The sequence below is a fragment of the Bos mutus genome, chromosome 12, assembly GCF_027580195.1.
Source record: "Bos mutus isolate GX-2022 chromosome 12, NWIPB_WYAK_1.1, whole genome shotgun sequence".
Taxonomy (NCBI): Eukaryota; Metazoa; Chordata; class Mammalia; order Artiodactyla; family Bovidae; genus Bos; species Bos mutus.
The window spans coordinates 30388721-30408506 of NC_091628.1; the positions used below are offsets into that span (position 1 = coordinate 30388721).

A 19786-nucleotide genomic window follows, 5' to 3' on the forward strand; every position below is an offset into this window, starting at 1 on the left:
TCAGTGAATGGACCAGAAGGCCCTGAAGTTTATTTGTAGTCATTTGTTCATCCACCCAGTTGTTCATTTCTTCAAGCACTCAGAAGGTGTCTGCTGCATACTTGTACCGTTTCAGGTTCTGAGGTTACAAAGAAAAGGAATGTCATGGCCTTCAAGGGGCTTACTGTTTAGAGATGTGGTCCAGGGTCCCAGAGGTCTTTAAAACTCCTAAAAGGTGTTCAAATGCTGAACTACTTTCATAATAATATCAAGATGTTGCTTACTTTTTTCACTCTCATTCTCTTGTAAGTAAAACAGTGGAGACTTTCAGAGGGTATAAGACATGTGGAATATCACTGTAGGTGAAAGGCTGAAGCAGATATGAGAAGCCACCTCTCCTCTGTTGAGTCAAACATTAGAGAGATTTGCAGAAAAAAAAAAAAAAAAAAAAAAAAAAGCCGGCCTTCTTACTAATTCTTTTTGGTTTTAAAAAACAGTTATTTTTGATAAACTATGTTAATTAACTATGTTAATAAATAATGTATTTTTTATTGTTAAAATGAATTAATATTTTTTAAGTCTCGGTATAGTTTTTAATAATAAGTGTTGAATATTGATATACTCCACACACACTAAAACTCTATGAGGCTCAGTAATCTTTAAAGGTGTAAAAAGGATTCTGGGACCAAAAAGTTTGAGAACCACTGTTCTAGTTGAGAAGCAGGCACTTCATAGACAATTACAATATATTGCTAGTACTGTAGTAGAACTAAACTCTGAGTGTAGTGAAAACACAGTAGGAGGGGTACCACCCAGATGAAGGGAATCATAGAAGGGAATAGCCAAAGGGCTTTGAAGTATTGGTAGAAGTTACTCAGATTAAGAAGGAAAGGCTTTGGGGAGCCATTGGAGGAAGGGAGTAATGGACCCAGAGCTGCTCTTTAGAGATATGTGACTCTGATTGCCAGGCAGTGTAAGAGGTATAAAATAATTCAGTACTAGGAGGCCCTTCCCTCAGTGAGTTTACCATTTTTGTGTCTGTTGAAGTATAAAAGAAAGGAATGTCTGTGTTGTATTTTTTTTTCAAGGAAGAATGTGGAGGAAAACACAAAAACATTTAAAAACATCACCAAATACAAATTTAGTAGCTGAATTTTATTGCTGGGTATTTGTGACCATTAGTTGGACAGCTTAACTCTTTATAATAATGATTGAAATAAGAGTTTAGTAATTTATTAAGAAAATACCATTGAATTAAGTTGTTTTAAATCTACTACTTTGTTATATCAGACTCAAAATTCATATTGATAAAGTTTGTGAGTTTTTGATAATTTTTTTTTGTTTATTCTTCAGTTTCCATTCTGTAAACCTGGTTTTTTGTTCTAAAATTTTAATTCTGAGAAGATAGACCCTGTGTCCATATATTTGGTTTTGTGTAAAAAGAAATGGTTATTTTCAGTAGCAATTGATTATTACATTCATTCTGAAATTTCTTGTTTATTTTTTCTCAGTCACATATATTAGAAGGACAAAATTATTGCAGTATAATGTCTCTCAAAATTATGATTGCATGCTAGTATTAAATAAATGTGAACTCTATTCTGTTCTCCTTTCTCGAGAAAAACAGAGTAATAACTAAAAAAATCATGATTAAAAAAAAATAAAGTAGTAAAACAGCATAATCTCCCTTGCCTCCTCTTTGCAGAGGAAAAACAACAAAAAAAAAAGATTACAGAAAAAAATTAGATTTTCTTATTGGATTAGACTTCTGCAATAGACTGTGGGAATTCTTCTACCTCTCTGTCTCCTCTGTGGATCTGTCTGGTTTCTGACACCACACAGGTGAGAAGGACCACATCATGTTTGTCACTGAGCCTCCCACCAAGCCTGTAGCTGATGCTTAGAAGTACTGGTTGAATGAAAGAATAAGGGACTGTAAGAAAAATGCTCTTCTTTGCCCTTGTTGTCCATAGGAGTAGGAGGAGCTTTGGAGAATGATGATCCTTCCAAAATGGTCATGGTATTGGCTGCCACTAACTTCCCATGGGACATTGATGAAGCATTGCGGAGGAGATTAGAAAAAAGGATATATATACCTCTGCCGACAGGTATGATGCCTTCCTTCTACTCTATTTTGATCTTTCTTTTACTCCTTGTTACCTTTCTCTGTTTCTCTAAGTCTTCATTCTGTTGGCATTCTGCTTATAGAAGTTTATAAATAACCAATTTGCTGTTTTTGGAGACAGGCTACAATGAAGTTTCTACATTCAGGGCAGTGTTGTTTTTTTCCCCCATGGAACATGCTTTATTTTATTTAATACTAATACAACCCTGTTAGGTAGGGAATGTTGATCCCACTTCACAGCTGACCAGTGTTCCCGAGGTCCCAGACCCAGGTGTAATAATAGCTGATATTTGTGTGCTTATACTGTGCTCTCTGCTGTCTTAGCTCCTCGACGTACTTACCCAGTACTCCTGTGTGAGAGAAAATATATAATTAGAAAGATAATTGATGACAGAATTTTATAAACTGCTGAGGAAAGCTTAGCTTGGGGGGAAAGATACGAGTTGATGGTACAAAGGCAGAGATTCAGCTTTCTTTGAAATATTGGAGAACATAGACGTGGCTGACTGTTGAGATTTTTTTTCTAAACTTATTTTCCTGTATGAAAAGGTTATGTCCATCGTGGGTAATGACTTTTAGGTGCTTCTCTTTGCTTATTACTAGTCTGAACGTGTGTACCTTGTGACCGTAGAACTGGAGAAATTGCTTTCTCCTAAAGGGCTCCCAAACAAATAATCATAATCAGAACTCCACTATTTCTAACTTCTTTCATCTGTGTTAATTAATTTCACAGGTGTTTATTTAGCTCTCTGCTATTTGAAGGACATTTATTATTAGGTATTGTGTCAATATAATGTGTGACCCTTGTCTTTAGAGAGTTCCTGTATGATTGGAAGGGAGCCATACACCTACCCAGTTTAACTGCAGTGAAACCAGGGAGCACGTGATACTGGGGTTGCCCATAGTCTTTTGGGGTGGAAATGAAGAATAGTAAATTCTGACCGAGGTGCTGAGGGGAGACTTCATGGAGGAAGTTGCATTTTTCACTGAATTTCCATAGAGAAGGATGGAAACAGGCATGGCTGCTTGAAAATGAGTAGACAGCTATTGTGGGATAATCTGGTGGGATAGAAGGGTGTTGAAGAATCTGATGGGTAAAGGGTGTGGAAGAGACAGAACTATAAAGAAATGTGGGAAGACAACAGGCCTGAAAGAACGGTTTAGAAATCTAGAGTAAAAGGAATGGAAAGAAAAATAGATTTAGAAAGTTAAAAAAATTGAAGGACATTTTATGAACAAAATCTATGCCATGAAAAGACGTTTTTAGTTGGAAAAAGCAAGAAGTACAGGAATGAAAATAGATAAAACAAGAAAAGCCACCCAAAAAGGCATATTGTAAGATATGTAATTTACATAAAGAAATATGCAGATTTCTTTTAGATTGAGAGGCAATTAGAACTTGATGGCGAGGAAAGGCAGAGGATGGGTTACTCTTGCCATTGCAAACAGTCTTGTTTTACTCACAGAGTCTGTGGATCGGGAATTTGGATAGGGCACCGCAGGGATGCTGTGTGTGTGTCCCCTCATGTCTGGGGTCACAGCTGGAAGGTCAGCAGAGGAGGTGACTCCACGCCGAAGCCTGACTTATCTGGAGTGTCTCCACCTGGGGCGGAGGCCTGGGGCCTCAGGTGGAGCACCTCTGTGTGTTACTTGGGGTTATTCCACGTGGCCTGGGCTTGTGCAGGCATGGCGGCCTCAGCTGATCACGTTTCATACATGGTCGCTCAGGGCCTCAGGAGTGATTGTTCCACCGGAAAAGGTAGACGGTGCGGTTTTTTTGAGCTGGCCATGGAGGTCAGGTAGTGTCATCTCTTGGTACCCTGGGTAGAAACGTTTACAAGCCCACCCATTTTCAGGTGGAGGGGAGTGAGACCACCAGTGGGTGGGGATGGCATCACGTTGTAGAAGTGCATGTGGACGAGAGGCTGTCAGGCCACCTTGGTGACTCCCGTCTGCCGTGGTCAACATGAGGAGGAAGTCAGGTAACAGGCTCAGGTGGAGCTTGGCCGCTCACTGAATACCTGATGCATCTGAATGACGACAGCAACCTCCTGTCAGCCTGACGACTGCCTTTCTCCAGTCCCTTCGTTTAGTTATGCTTTGCTTTTAGACTCACCTCCCTAAACCACCAGGGCATCACAGAGTCTCTTAGACTCCAAATGATTCTTATTTCCTATCACATCAGGGTTAGAGTGCTTCTTTGAAGCTCTCTTTTCAATACCTTACCTTTCATTTTTGTGTCTGCATTTCTTAGTATTCTGTTTTACTTTTCTACTTACATTTTTTTCACGCGTGCTTCTTCCTACTCTCATGTCACGGTTTACAGTGCTCTCATTTCCCAGGGTGTTTTCTCTCTTCCTTTCTATTTAAATTTTATTGGTTTTTCTGAGTCAATGAAAACACACCAGTTCTTTGAGGTCTTCTTTGCCCTGACCTGTCTCCCTGTGTGGGCTCCACTCCCTTGGCCGTTTCCTCTGTATTGTCCATCTCCCAGTTGGTCCTTTATAGAAGGGCTCTGGCTTTCTCTGTCTCCCTCTAGTCCTGTTTGTTGATTGACTGGGGGTGGTGGGACAATGACCACTTACTGCGTGCTGCCTATGGGCTGCGCCTTTCAGGTGTTAGCTCATGGCACGGGGCTCGTGAGGTCGAGTCTCTTCTCACCTTTCCTCGTGAGAGCCTGAAGCCCCGAGGGTTAGGTGTCCTCCCAGGGCAGCAGAGCTGGATGTATGCCCGGCCCTGGAGCACATGCTGGTTACCCGCCGTGCTGGACGGCCTCGGGTACTCAAGAAGAATTGTTACTACAAGTGTGTGATCTATCTGACAGTGTTTATTTAAATTTCAAATGTGTACTAACTTGGTCATGTAGCGTTGACAGTTCTTTATGCTGTTGTTGCCACATTAAACCCTCATTAAATCCTTTCACAATGTTATTAAGTATCATTAATTCAGTTTTATAGAGGTGATAAATCCTACTTAGACTCTTCTAACAAATCATGGATAGAACCAGTGTCAGAAGTTACTTTCCCCACGTCATGGTCACTGGGGGAGAGGAGCGTGCTGCCTACTGAGCTTCAGTCCTACAAGGCCTTCACGTAGGAGCAGGCTTAGGCCCCAGAGTTCCTTGAAGTTGGCTGTTGGGAGTTTTATTTCTGTGGAAGAACGCGTTATGTTAAACTCAGTGTTTTAAGTTCTTAGGACAGGCCACATAAAACATTCTGATTTACAAACATAGTGATGTTCTAGTACTGGGACTAAAAGAGCAAAGTGATATTCACTCACTAACATCCACCTGCTGTGTGTGGAATGCTACCAACTGCATTGGAGCCTAGAGTTTCAACTTAAGAATTTAGCGGGGACACAGTTCAGCCCATAACATCCATTATGTGGTCATACCACAATTACCCATCATGTTATTTGATGGCTGTTAATGCTTATTTCCAGGTTTAGGCTGCTCTGCTGCTCTGAGCATTCTTCTATGTGCTGTAGTGGTGCCAGTGCCTAAGTTTCCTTAGGCCATGATGGAGCATTCCGTCCTAGGAGCGAATTGCTGGGTCGTGTAACGTAGCTGAAACATCAGTAGATAAATCCAGTCTGTCTTCCAAAGTGGTTGCTCTACATCAGTGTCTCTTTTGCTGTCTCGTATACACGGTTATTGTTACCATTTTTCTAAATTCCATATATATGTGTTAGTATACTGTATTGGTGTTTTTCTTTCTGGCTTGTAGAACAGTCTTTTGGACTCTGTGGGAGGGAGAGGGTGGGATGATTTGGGAGAATGGCATTGAAACATGTATAATATCATATATTAAATGAGTCGCCAGTCCAGGTTCGATGCACGATACTGGATGCTTGGGGCTGGTGCACTGGGACGACCCAGAGGGATGGTATGGGGAGGGAGGAGGGAGGAGGGTTCAGGATGGGGAACACATGTATACCTGTGGCAGATTCATTTTGATATATGGCAAAACCAATACAATATTGTAAAGTTAAAAAATAAAATTAAATTAAAAAACAAAAAAACCAAAGTGGTTGCTCTAGTGTACACTCCTCCCAGCAGCATGTGAGAGTTCCCATATGTGCATTTCTCCATCTCCTAGTCTTGTCAGACTTCTAAATGTGTGCCAGTGCTTATTGTGGTTTACTTTGTCTTTCCTTTACTATTAAGGAATTTGAACATCTTTTCCTTTACTGATTGGCCATTTGAATTTTGTGATATACGTGTTCAAGTTTTTTGCCCATTTTTCTGTTAGGTGGTCTGACTTTTTCTTACTGATTTGTAGGAATTCTTTAACTATTTTAGATATAAGTTTTTTGTCTCGTCTGTTGTATTTCTCAAACTCTGTAGATTGTGTGTTTTCACTGAGTTTATAAGCCGTGTCTTTTGATGAACAGGAGTTCCTGATTTTAATATGGTCAATTTATTAGTCTTTTTGTTTGTAATCGATTTCTTTTATGTCTTATGAATACTTACTCCGAGGTCATTAGGGTAGATTCCTGCTTTATCTTCTGAAATGCTTATGAATTTGCATCTTATATTTAGATCAGTAATACATCTGGCACTGATTTTTATGTATGGTGAGGTATGACCCAATTTCACTTTTCCTTCTGTGAATAGTCACTTCTGGTGTCATTTATTGAAAAGACTTTTTCTCCCACTGCCTGAATCAGGTGTCCACACTGTATGCCCTGCTCTGCTTCTGGGCTTCCCATTCTCTATCCTGGATCTGTTCGTCTGCTTCTGCAAGAGTGTTACAGAGATTTGAATCTTATTGCTCTGTAGTAGGGGAGAAGGCAATGGCACCCCACTCCAGTACTCTTGCCTGGAAAATCCCATGGACAGAGGAGCCTGGTGGGCTGCAGTCCATGGGGTCGCTAGAGGTCGGACAGGACTGAGCGACTTCACTTTCACTTTTCACTTTCATGCATTGGAGAAGGAAATGGCAACCCACTCCAGTGTTCTTGCCTGGAGAGTCCCAGGGACGGGGGAGCCTGTGGGCTGCCGTCTATGGGGTCACACAGAGTCGGCCACGACTGAAGCGACTTAGCAGCAGCTCTGTAGTAGAGCAGTTCCTCCCACCTTGCCTTTTTTCTTCCAGAGTGTCTTGGTTATTCTTGGTTCTTTGTATTAACATTTTCATATCTATCTGCCTGTCAGGTTCAAACGTACCTGATGGAGTGTTTTATTGGAATGCCTTAACTCTGTAAGATCATATGGGGGAGAATTGTCAGTGTTGTGAAAGACGGCACAAACAGAACAACACTGGGGAACTGTTTAAGACTGAAGAAAATTAAAGAGACAATAACTTAATGCCATCTGTAATTTAGGTCTTTAAGAAAGGAATGAAAGCCTGGGACAAATGTGGACATTTCAGTCTGGATTGTATATTAGATAATCCTCACGTACCGGTGTTACATTTCCTGCTTAGTGAGATGATTGTATGGATACCTTTGTTCCTAGGAGACACTGCTGAGTAATTTAAGGTACAGTGTTGTGATGCCTGTAGCTCCTCACAGTTGATAAGGTAGGGGAGTAGAGGAGAAGGCAAGGGGGTGATAACTGGGTGACAGCTGGGGGATCTAAAGAAAAGGTAGATGGTGTTCACTGAGTCTGTTTTTACTTGAAATTTTTAAATTTTCAAAATAAAAATTGAGATAATTAAATTTCATTTTGCCTATTAGAAAATAATAGAGAGCCACATCTGAACTAATTTTGCATCATCTTAGTGTGCTGTATTAAGCAGATTTGCCACAAAAACTGGTGGTAAAACAGCAAGATTGGTTATATTAAAAAGTCTGCAGTTTGTTTGGGCTCACTTCATACACATTTTCAGTCACATTGGAACAACGAATGTCTGTGAGCTGGCTCCCCATTAAAAAAAATACATTAATAAGCGTTTTGTGCCAATTGCTAATTTCTAGGAAAAGAAAACTAGATTAAAAAAATACTGATTAGAGTTCTAGAAAGCTTTTCCTGTGTCGTACTAGAAGATGAGCAAAGTAACTCAGGAGTTATACTCCATGTGCTCTAGTTTCATAAAACTAGGCTAAGTACATTTTTGTTTTTACAAAAGGATTTCTGGTGCTAGAATACTAATGTTTTTATTTTTCATAAAGGATCTCAAACCTTTGTTCGCATGGCAAGTGTCTTCACAATCTTTTAGGAAAACTCCGAGTTTTGTTTCAGTTATTAGTCATTGCAGCTAAGGCCCACAGGAAGTTACATGATTCCAGGTCATGGGGTAAATCAGTATTATCTGTAGACTCAGAGTTATTTACTCTTCTTTGCATTAGACTCTGTTTCTTTTCCTGAATGTTAATAGATGATTTCTTAACAAAATGGTTTGTAAAGTAAAATATCTAATAGTAGCAAAAAAATCTTTTAACAGCAAAAGGAAGAACTGAGCTTCTGAAAATCAATCTTCGTGAAGTTGAGCTGGATCCAGATATTCAACTGGAAGATATAGCAGAGAAGATTGAGGGGTACTCTGGTGCTGATATAACTAACGTTTGCAGGTATTTTTTTTTTTTTTTAATGATCTGTGACCTTTTTGTATTAGTTGTTTTCTGTAACACTTCACTGGTCATTGTTAGCTGAATAGTTATATAACAATATGTTCACCTTGTATAGCCTTTGATTTTTAAGAAATTGTTTTGCCTAACTTGTTAATAATAACTTCAACAACCTGAGATTAATTTAGCCCTAAATTGGAGCCTCACTACATCAACATAAAATAATATCATTTAGTTTGGGTTAGCATTATTTTACTACACACAGACGAAGAAAAGTGATCAATTTTATATATATATATATATATATGTAAATATCCCTTTCAGTTTAGTAACATAACTTTTAGACAGTTCACATCACTCAAGAGGATTTTTTTTCAGTACTTAACTTTCCTGACAACACTTAAATTGACATCAGTAAAAACCGTGATATCTATGTTACTCATTTTTTCTACGATTACTTTTCTGTGTACATCTAAGTTTAGTGGCACTCAGGAAGCTCATAACAGCTTCTACTATTGCTATAGTAAAATGTATAAAAATGTGAAATTTTGATTGGCTTGTCTGCCTGTTAGCTATCTTGTGAGCAGTCATTGTCTACTTAACCTGCATAATTATTTACAAGTGATCAAGAATAGAGTTGAAAATAGGATCTGGAGAAGCCAGATTTTACTTCTTCACTTGCCCACCCATATCTACTGTGTGTACATGTATTCATGCTCCAGGGAGAAAGGTTCTTGACTTTTCTTCCCCTGCTTAGATTGTAGACAAACTGGCATAAGATTTAAGTTATCCTAACATTAGCCTTATATTTATTTCCAAGTCCTCAATTCCGTATTTCATAATTCCCCTTCAGTTTCCTAGACTTCTGGGCTGCCTGTGAAGAACAAGTGAGGGAAAAGAAAATTCAGCACCATCTGAGCCCAACCTAGACTTTTAGGATTCACCAACAGTCCCTTTTATGGTTAAATCCTTAGCACCCTGTCTTCACCTTTCCTGAACCCTCAGGATGTCTCTCTCTGAAGTGGAAAATTCTGAGCGGCATCATAAAAACATGTAAAAATGATCTTTTGAATGTGTTCCCTTAACTTTATCATAATAGATGTGTCTGAAACATTCACAACAGTAAATTCTCACTGATCCTGGTATGTTTTTAGGGATGCATCCTTAATGGCCATGAGACGGCGAATCAACGGTCTCAGTCCAGAAGAGATCCGTGCACTCTCTAAAGAGGAGCTTCAGATGCCCGTGACCAGAGGAGACTTTGAGTTGGCTCTTAAGAAAATCGCAAAGTCTGTCTCTGCAGCAGACTTAGAGAAATATGAAAAGTGGATGGTAGAATTTGGATCTGCTTGAATTTCTGTCAGCTCTTTCATTTCTGGTATTTTTGTCTATAAAATGTGAAGAAATTCCAGCAATTTTTTTTTTTAAAACAGGTTTGAAACTTTTCATTGGAGAGATTTTTCTCTGAAAGGAAAACAATTTAAAACCACAAAGAGTATACATGTAGTTGAGAAATAAGAAAAGCCTACACAGAGAGCCTGACATTCACGTGTCCATGCGTTATGACTGCACACCCGCACCAGAGTGCAGAGGGCTGAAAAAGTGACCTATGTGCTGTTGTAGAAACTCGTTTACAGAACATCTAGAAGGAACTCTGTTTCTGACTTTGCATTTTTTTTCCTCTTCTTTGCTCTGAACACGAAGGACCTGTTTCTGTTGACTTTTAGCATCAGAACAGGGTTTGTGTCAGAACTGTTCCTTATTGTGAAGAGTGATAGTTTTGGAATAAATAATGAATCTGCTAGTTAAACCTTCAGCATTCAACCACTACTGTTAGAGGCTGTTATACCGTTTGAATGTTTACCTTCCCCTCCCTCACCATTTCCTCCACTAGCTATTTAATCACTTATTGAGCTTTGTGGGGGTGTATAGCTTCATGCTTTGTGGTTTTTGAATCATCTTGCCAGGTGGCTCCTCTGGTCTGGAGTATTTTTGCTGGCAGTACTTCATATTGGAAGGGCGGGAAAAGTATCATGTTTGCATAAGACCTTCCTCTTCGTTCTAGACTTCTGAGTTTGTTTTCACTCTTCTTTCAATAAGTTCAACAGATCAACCCTTGCTCTAACATTGTTTTTTGCTGAATTTGCCTTTCGTATTCTAAATAAATGCTTTGGTATTCTAAACAAGTCCACTCTCTTGTGGCTAATGCAAAACAAAGCAAACTCTTTATGGTTTCTGGACAGCTTGTTTATTAACAAAACAGCATCGTGCGTAATGAATGATGTTCAGTTGAACGTTTAGAAACCATTCCTTGTCTAGGTTGAGTGCTTGTATGCACACTAAGGTTAGGTTAGAAATCAACCTTGCTCATTCACTTCAGCAGGAATTAGACAAGAAGGAGGCCAGAAAAAGAGAGGCCGTGTATCTAGTTATGAGTAGCCGAATGTTAGTTTTTAAAAATTGTTATTTTGACTGGGCAACCTATGCTTTGATAGTCAAGCTTTAAAAAAAATTGTATTGGATGGTATCCTGAATTTTCAATTTTAGACAGTAGCTAATAGTTTAACTAAAAATAATACAGCTTTTTTCACAGTTGAAGTTAACTTTTAGCAACTTGCTTAGGAGCTTTTGCCCTACTAAGACTATGTAACTTTTAGATAAGTCTGACTCTGACCTGCAGTATTCATCTGATGCTTTAAATCGCCCTCCCCCTTTCCTCTGAGGCATAGATTAGAAGAGATAAAATCATGAGATATCATGATTTTAATTGAATTAGTTCATCTGAATTCCTTTTATTCATGAACTTTTAAAAATAAATAATCACACTAACATAATCTTGCAGACTATTGCCAGCCAGTAGCTTGTTTTTTTCATGAAATCCAAGGGGTCATGGTTAAAACCTTAGTGTTTTGATTGCCAAAAATTTTGTATATGCTAGTTGATTAGTTAGACCATATTTCTAGATTTTATGTTATTTGTCTTGGCTTCTGTTTCAATTTTTCCTGACTTCTTCATGCATAATAACATAGTAATTGTGGTTTTTTAAAAAACTGTCAGTTGGTTAGTTCCTGGGAGCTTGTCTTCACTGTGTTCCGTCAGTCGTGTGTGCTTTTTCACTTCCCTGGTTTTTCTGTAGAGGATGGTGAATGCTCGGTATGTCTTAACCGCTTAAAGGATCCTGGCTCTAGCTAATGAAAATGAAAGGCACGGTAACCTGTGTGTGCTTTGGAAAGATTATATATGAAAGTTTTTCTCTCTTCAAATTTGCTTTAAAATTAGAACTGGAATCCATTTGCTTCAACAATACAACTGTTATAGACCTGGCTGTTTACAAGAACCATTTTTGCCATTTCCCAAGCTACATGTTTATTCTGAACATGTACACATGTAATTGTGGAGAACCTGTAAACCTGTTACATGTTTATTGCAAACATTTTGCTTGGATAATTCCTTTGTTTTTAGAAGGAAATTAATATTCATGAAATGTGCCAGACAAATGGCTGAAACCTTCTATAAATCCAAGTAGAAAGTAGACGTTGGCGTCCCAGATTTTGTCTTCTAGTCAGCAGCATCGTCAGCGGTCCAGAATGACCAGATACGTGTTGGGCTTGGACCTCTGCCTCCAAAAATGCCAGGACAGCTTGAAAGAAGTAGCATGCTATGTTCTAGCTGCCTGTGGGGGCTTTGTTTGGGCTCTGGAGATTGCACTTTTTATGATGTGATATTTGACTGTCAAAAAGTAGGCTGAAATCACTAATTATTCAAAAAATGAGCAAGTGTCTGGTGAATCTACTGTAAACAAACATATAGCTGCTACACCAGGAAAAATACACTGCCCAGATTTTCAATATAATTGTCACTCTTACACTTCGCTACGTGTAGGCTGACTCTTTGAAACATGACATTATTGATGCCGTTGGTTTTGAACAGCTTGAGTTTGAATTCCTTCCTGGGAGGTTTCTGTATACGCTACTGAATCCATGATGAGAATCATAGATCAGCTGACACTGTTCTGTTTTTACTCTCCTGACCCTGAAGGACTTAGAGGTCCAGTGAAGGACAAGGCAGGCATTTGGTTATCCTGTGGGCTTTGGCTCCTTCTGGGTTGTTTTGATCATTGAGTCTTGGCATTATAGATTCCCACACTTCCGTTTCTCTTGCGAACAATAAGTCACCTTAGGGTATTTCCTGTGTGATAGGCATAGAATGCTAAGGGTAATTGCTGGCCTTTTCCAAGAAAGGGCCGCTTTAACCCCATAAGGAAGCAATGGTAATCATTCTTTTAACATTCGTTTTGTATCTTCTGTTCCATAACTGTTTTGATTGTATAGATTTGTTTATATACTATATATACTACTTACTTAGTGATGTACATAATATTTATGTGAATTGAAAAATCTGTCACAATAGAAAAGGGTAGGAATTACAGTTGGAAGGCATATTGGAGGAATTCAGATATTTAAACCCCAAATGTTTTAGTCTCATTGCTGCTAACTTTTTTTTCAGAAAAAGCTAAAACCACGTTATAATTACTGTGTTTACTTATTTATACTTTTAAATTAGGCTTTTTATACTTACTTATTTAATTTTTTAGGACATTTGCTTTTAATGTTGTTTTCTCTTGTGGAAACGATATGAATATTTAAAAAATAAAGCCCTAAGTAACACTTATGTTTTTAAACATTCACAAATTGACAATAATTCTTTGCATTTTTATTAGTTTTTTTTTTTGGCTCTGAATAACTCTTTAACTTGAGGGATATTTCTAAATTTCCAGTTGACTTGTTAATAAAAACAGGAAAAATATGAAGGTAATGTCATCAGATTTAGTTTTTTATTTTCCCTTTCTCATTTCTTGATTGATTTTATTATATATATATATATAAATAATCTAGATTCTGCTTTGTCACCAGCAGTGTGTACGTTTCTGGAAATTTGGCACAACAAATAGGGAATTAATATGGAGGTTTTCCTCCAGTGAAAGGACTCTGATTTTATGTTCAAAATTATAAGACACACTTTTGTTCTGCAAGCTCTGAAATGACTAAATATTACCCTTTGGAAAACCTGAGTCTTTGCACATGTCATTTCCGGAGTCTACCTCAGTTCAGCAAGCTTAGTTTCACGTGGGAATGAACTGAACCATGTTGAAATTCAGTTCATCATCTAGGCAGATTTGTTTTTTGAATCGCTTCCTTCTCTCTCCTCTCTCACTCACTTTTTTTTTTTTTTTAACACTGAAAGTTTAATTGAAGATGCTGGTGGTTCTTCCTCTGGCAAAGTCACACCCTCCAGTTGAAGCCTCTGCAAATATCTACATTAGTCTTCCCACCTCTGTCACGGCGGCTTGACCACCAGGGCACACTCGTGTGGCAAGGACCTAACCCTTCCTGTACAAGGGCCTGAGTGCTTCGTGATCACACACAGAGGTGGGCACGCGACACGTCCATTCACACGGCAGCAACTGATGCCCTCGGTTAAGGCTGTGCAGACACAGCGTCCAGTAAGATCGCTCTGTGCTGTGACCATTGGTGTTCTGTTAAGATTCTCGTTTCAGTGTCTGTGTCCCAGTGTTTTGAACCTAACTTAAAATGATGTTTCCAAATTGTATTTATTAGATGTGCTTTTCCTTACATTTTGTGTGGCCACATTGCTAGTTTCACGAGCTGAGCTGTGTCTGTGCATAGAGTGTAATTTGGTAATAAATTTCTAGAGCGTGGCTTGTCGGTGTTTTCTTTGTGGTTCATGTTTGATCTACAGTCTCTAGTCCACTTATTGCCACCAGTGGGAGTAACAAATCCCTCGCAACAAGGGATGACTTTTTCCAGAGTTTTAGTTCTTACAAAATCACACATTGTAAACCCATTATTTTGTGTTTGCCATGCATTATGCTAATAACTTCAGGCTTGATACAGGTAAGATAAGAATGGCTTTTCAGTTAATTTTCTTTTAACAAATACATTTGTCTTCCTTGTGTAGGACCATTTTGCAAAGTGGGTGTTCCATAAGGTGAATTTTCTGGGTGTCTATGTCTTATTTTATGAATCCTCCAAAGGTACTTTTTAAAAATTCACAGGCTTTATTTTTTGAGCAGTTTTACGTTTACAGAAAAATTAAGCTTGTGTGTCCGTAGAGTTCTCATACACTTCTTCCGTCCTCACCTCACCCCGCCATTTCCCCTTTTATCGGTATCTTCACTTCAGTGTGATTGACTTGTTTTAGTTGGATCAGTATTGATTATTACTAAAGTTCACAGTCTACATTTCACTTCACCAGGTTTGACAAAAGCATCGTGTTGTCGTGTCGTAAACCCACCATTACAGTGTCGCTGACCTAAAATCCTCACCTTTGCCCCTTCTCTTCACCCCTGCACTCAGTGGTCTTCCTGCTGTGTCCACAGCTTGTCTTTTTCCAGGATGCCATATAGCTGCAGTCGCCCAGCGCGTGCCCATTTTAGACAGGCTTTTTTCACTTAGCCGTATGCATTTAAGATTCCTCCTTGTCTTTTTGTGGCTGATGGTTCATTTCTCTTCATCAGGGAATAATAATCCATTACATGGATGTGCCAGTCTGGTCATCCACCACCCACTGAAAGGACATCCTGGTTGCTCCCAGGCTTCAACATTCATGAACAAAACTGTCAACCTTCCTGCTCAGCGTTTTGTGTGGACGTAAGTTTTCGACTCATTTGAGTACTTACTTGAGAGGACAGTTGCTGGAATGTGTGGTTAAGAGTTATGTTCAGTTTTGTAAGAAACCACCAGGCTGCGTTTCCAAGTGACTGCACCATTTGCATCCCCAGCAGCCGTGAGTGAGGGTCCCTGTGGCTCGGCATCCTCACGGGCATTTGGTGTTGTCGGGGTTCTCACTGAGCCATGCTAACAGGGGTCTCCTGGGTTCTCAGTGCTGTTTCAATTTTGAATTCTCTAGTGACATGAGGTCAAACATCTTTTCATATGCTTATCTATTTTTAATTGGCTTTTATTAAAAGCTTTCTAAAAGATGTCACACTTGTTCTCTGACTTTGTAAAACACAGAATTTGAACATCACCTTCTCTTTGTGATTCAGAGTTTTCCTTGTGATGCGCCCCCCTCAGCAGCCAGCAGAGGGGCGAGCAAGCTTTTCTGCCTGTCACTCCGTGGTCTTTGAGTTGTGGTGTTTGCTTTCATAGCATTTTTACTCTCGTTATCAGGCTGTCAGCCTTTATTTCTCTTCCAATTTCTGACCTGCAGTCTTTCAATGAACCTAATGGAAAGAAATACGTTGTTAGACGTGTTAGAATTATGGGTGAATTAGTACAGCCATTTGGGGGTGAAGAGTGATAGGGAGTGTGTTGGTTGAGCGCTCAGTGTTTGTGTCGTTTCTCTAGGCTATCTGTGGCCTTTTGGCTTTATCTTTGGTTCCCAGAGTGTTCCAGGTAGACCCAAGTGTGAAGCAGTTATTTATGCATCATTATTTTGTCATGTTGTATGATATTTATAGCTGGAAGGTACCTAGCAACAACTTGATTCCACGGCTCCCCTTTCTTCCTTGCTGTGACTGTTGAGGATTTGATCTCTTAGAGGGTATAAAGGAAAAGAATGAGGTACAAAATTAATTAAGGACAAAAAGAGGACACACGCGTGGCTAGGGCCTTCTTCCCTTTAGTCCTTTCTACATTCTCCAGCGCCCGTGGCCAGTGCTGCCTCCCACCGCCCAGTGCTGTGCTGACCGCTACACAGCAGAGGACGCGCGTGCTGGGGGGTTTGCCTGGGCCGGGACTTCAGTTGCAAACAGCAAGGGAAGCCTTGCCTGGCCAGGGGCAGCTGCTGCTTGCAAACAGATGGGGAGAGAGGCAGCGTGGGCTTGAGTGTCCTCTGGCGGATCCCATCCACCCAGGTTCAGACTTGGGAGACTGGCACCCCGAGCTCTCCTCCCTGCCTGCCTGAGTGTCACTGTGGTCAGCTGCTCCCCGCCCAGCAGAGGCCAGGATTCACTAGCGACTCCTTCCCCTCCGATTCCCAGCCAATCCTGCTCCGCCAGCCAGGTGAGAGAGGGAGTTGAGAACACGTGTGTTCGGTGCCCACTTCCCATCCTCTTTGTGATTCTAAAAGTCATGGCCAGCTCTTCCCCGATTTCTCATTTTCTAAGATCTTCTTAGGACCTTTCCTGTGAGTTGTTGAGAGGCTCAGCAGCAGCCTCGGGCATTGAGACCTGAAATGGGGAGCAAATGACCTGGTCCAGGCCCTTCGTGTTATAGGTGAAGGAACGGAGCCCACAGAGAATTTAAGATATGTGTTCAGGATCACATTCTGAATTGGGAAACAGGACAGCTGTCTATTTCTCATCTTGATAAATGCTGCAGGTAAGGTGTAAAGAAAGCACACCAGATAGCAAGCGCATTTATGAAGGGGCTTCAAACCTCTGCAGCGTGGTGCTGATAGAGACGGCTCATCCAAGTAGATGGTAGTTAAGAATAAGAAATACCAGATGAATTGACATCATACAGCACTGGTGCTGACATTTGTAATGTTTGCTGCGTGCTAGAACTTTACCTTTATTGCTTTATTAAGTCCACACATTAGTTTTAAGATGTATTTACTATTATCCTTTTATTTTGCAGAGGGTTTTCCTGATAGCTCAGTTGGTAAAGGATCCACCTTCAATGCAGGAGTGCCAGGTTCGATTCCTGGGTTGGAAAGATCCGCTGGAGAAGGGATAGGCTACCCACTCCAGTATTCTTGGGCTTCCCTTGTGGCTCAGCTGGTAAAGAATCTACCTGCAATGTGGGAGACCTGGGTTCAATCCCTGGGTTGGGAATATCCCCTGGAGAAGGGAAAGGCTTCCCACTCCAGTATTCTGGCCTGGAGAATTCCATGGACTGTATAGTCCACGGGGTCGAAAAGAGTCGGACATGACTGAGTGACTTTCACATTCACGTTTTTTTGCAGAAGCAGCAGCTGAGGCTTATAGGGTGACTTGCTCTAGTCATTTGGCTCCTAAGAAGCAGAAGAAGGAATGGAACCTAAGTTAGTTTAGTTCCAAAGCCTAGGCCTTTGCCATATTCCAGTGTTAAATGCAAAAGTTCTCAATTCTTGAAATAAATGTTAACCCATTTTTCTGAGGGTTATTGATCACTGTTTTACCATCCCTTTTCTGTAGTGCCTTTTTTTTTTAACCAAGAGACTTTTGTGCAGACTACAGTGATATATTCTTTTACAGTATTTATGTTTCTAATGATAGGAAAAAATAGTGGCTTGTGTTGTGGGATTACTATGAATTTGGGGGACTTCCCTGGTGATCCAGTGGTTAATCTGCCTTGTAATGCAAGAGACTCAGGTTTGATATTTGGTCATGGAACTAAGATCCACAATTTATTGTTCAGTTGCTGAGTCGTGCCTGACTCTCCATGACCACATGGACCACAGCATGCCAGGCTTCTCTGTCCTCCACTCTCTCTCAGTATCCATTGAGTCAGTGATGCCAACGAACCATCTCATCCTCTGTTGTCCCCTTCTCTTGCCCTTAATCTTTCCTAGCACCAGGGTCTTTTCCAGTGAGTCAGCTCTTCACCTCAGGTGGTCAGAGTATTGGAGCTTCAGCTTCTGTATCAGTCCTTCCAATGAATATTCAGGGTTGATATCCTTTAGGATTGACTGGTTTGGTCTTCTTGCAGTCTAAGGGACTCGAGTCTTCTCCAGCACCACAATTTGAAAGCATCAACTCTTCAGCGTTCAGCCTTCGTTATGATGCAACTCTCACATCTTTACATGACTACTGGAAAAACCATAACTTTGACTATACAGACCTTTGTCAGCAAAGTAATGTCTCTGCTTTTTAATATGCTGTCTAGGTTTGTGATAGCTTTTCTTCCAAGGAGCAAGCATCTTTTAATTTCATGGCTGCAGTCATCGTCTGCAGTGAATTTTGGAGCCCAGGAAAATAAAATCCGTTACTGCTTCCACTTTTTCCCCTTTCTGTTTGTCATGAAGTAATGGGACTGGATGCCATGATCTTAGGCTTTTAATGGTGAGTTTCAAGCCATTTTTTTCACTCTCTTCTTTCACTTTCAGCAAGAGACTCTTTAGTTCCTCTTCACTTTCTGCCAGAAGTCATCTGCATATCTGTCATCTGCATATCTAAGGTTGTTGCTGTTTCTCCCAGCAATCTTGATTCCAGCTTGTGCTTCATCCAGCCCAGCATTTTGCATGATGTACTCTGCATAGAAGTTAAATAAGCAGGGTGACAATATACAGCCTTGAATTACTCCCTTCCCAATTTTGAACCAGTTCATTGTTCTATGCCCGATTCCTAGCTGTTGCTTCTTGACCTGCATACAAGTTTCTTAGGAGGGAGGTAAGGTGGCCCGATACTCCCATCTCTTTAAGAATTTTCCACAGTTTATTGTGATCCACACAGTCAAAGGTCCCACATGCCCAGAAGCAACTAAGCCTGCACACAAACTGCTGAGCCAGCACCGCAACCAGAGAGTCCCTGTGCCTCAGCCAAGACCCCCTGCAGCCAAATAAAAGCCATGACTTTGGGAATATTGTTGCCCTTTGCTGTATCTGAGGTACACCTACTTCTCTTTCAGGGCAGGCTTTATGAAATGAATTGATCATTCTGAAAGTTTCTCCATGACTTGCCCTGGCTTCAGTGTCTGCATTTGAAAAAATACCTCAGAACTGAGTTTCTAAGTTTAGCTCTGAATGTTCAAAATGCTTTCGATTAGCACATCTTAAATAACTTCTTTCAACAAATAACTAATCATGGTCTGACTACTGTATTCCATAACATAAATCCTAAACAATAGTGTTAGTAATTGTTGTAATTAAAGATGGATGAGTCAGGCTTCATTTGGGATTTATAAAAATACCTCCAGCTATTTTTCAAACATTTTCAAATACATTTTATAACATTTCTAAAAAATACCTTAAACAAGAATATTTCCTCTAATTTTTAAACCCTTGTGTATTTTAAAGGGAATTTAATTCACATTTCTGATTCATTGGCAGATAACTCAACTGTTATTTTTTGAGGACAGTTTAGAAGACTTCCCTGGCAGTCCAGTGGTTAAGAATCTGCCTCCCAATGTAGGGCATGTGAGTTCAATCCCTGGTCAGGAAACTTAAGATTCCCACATGCTGCAATTAAGACCCAATGCAGCAAAAAATAATTTTTAAAAATTTAGT

The 19786-nt window shown here is 40.0% G+C and overlaps 1 protein-coding gene across 7 annotated transcripts in view; it reads left to right on the forward strand.

Annotated features, from left to right (window-relative positions):
- Positions 1 to 14333, forward strand: part of KATNAL1 (katanin catalytic subunit A1 like 1) — a 58049-nt gene extending 43716 nt beyond the window's left edge. For all 7 annotated transcript variants that reach the window (XM_070380468.1, XM_070380472.1, XM_070380467.1 and 4 more), the window contains 3 exons: positions 1953 to 2087; positions 8491 to 8617; positions 9769 to 14333. In XM_070380468.1, coding sequence (XP_070236569.1) covers positions 1953 to 2087; positions 8491 to 8617; positions 9769 to 9967 — 461 coding nt within the window. In that variant the 3' untranslated portion in view covers positions 9968 to 14333. The remainder of the gene's footprint in view (positions 1 to 1952; positions 2088 to 8490; positions 8618 to 9768) is intronic.
- The last annotated feature ends 5453 nt before the right edge of the window (positions 14334 to 19786 follow it).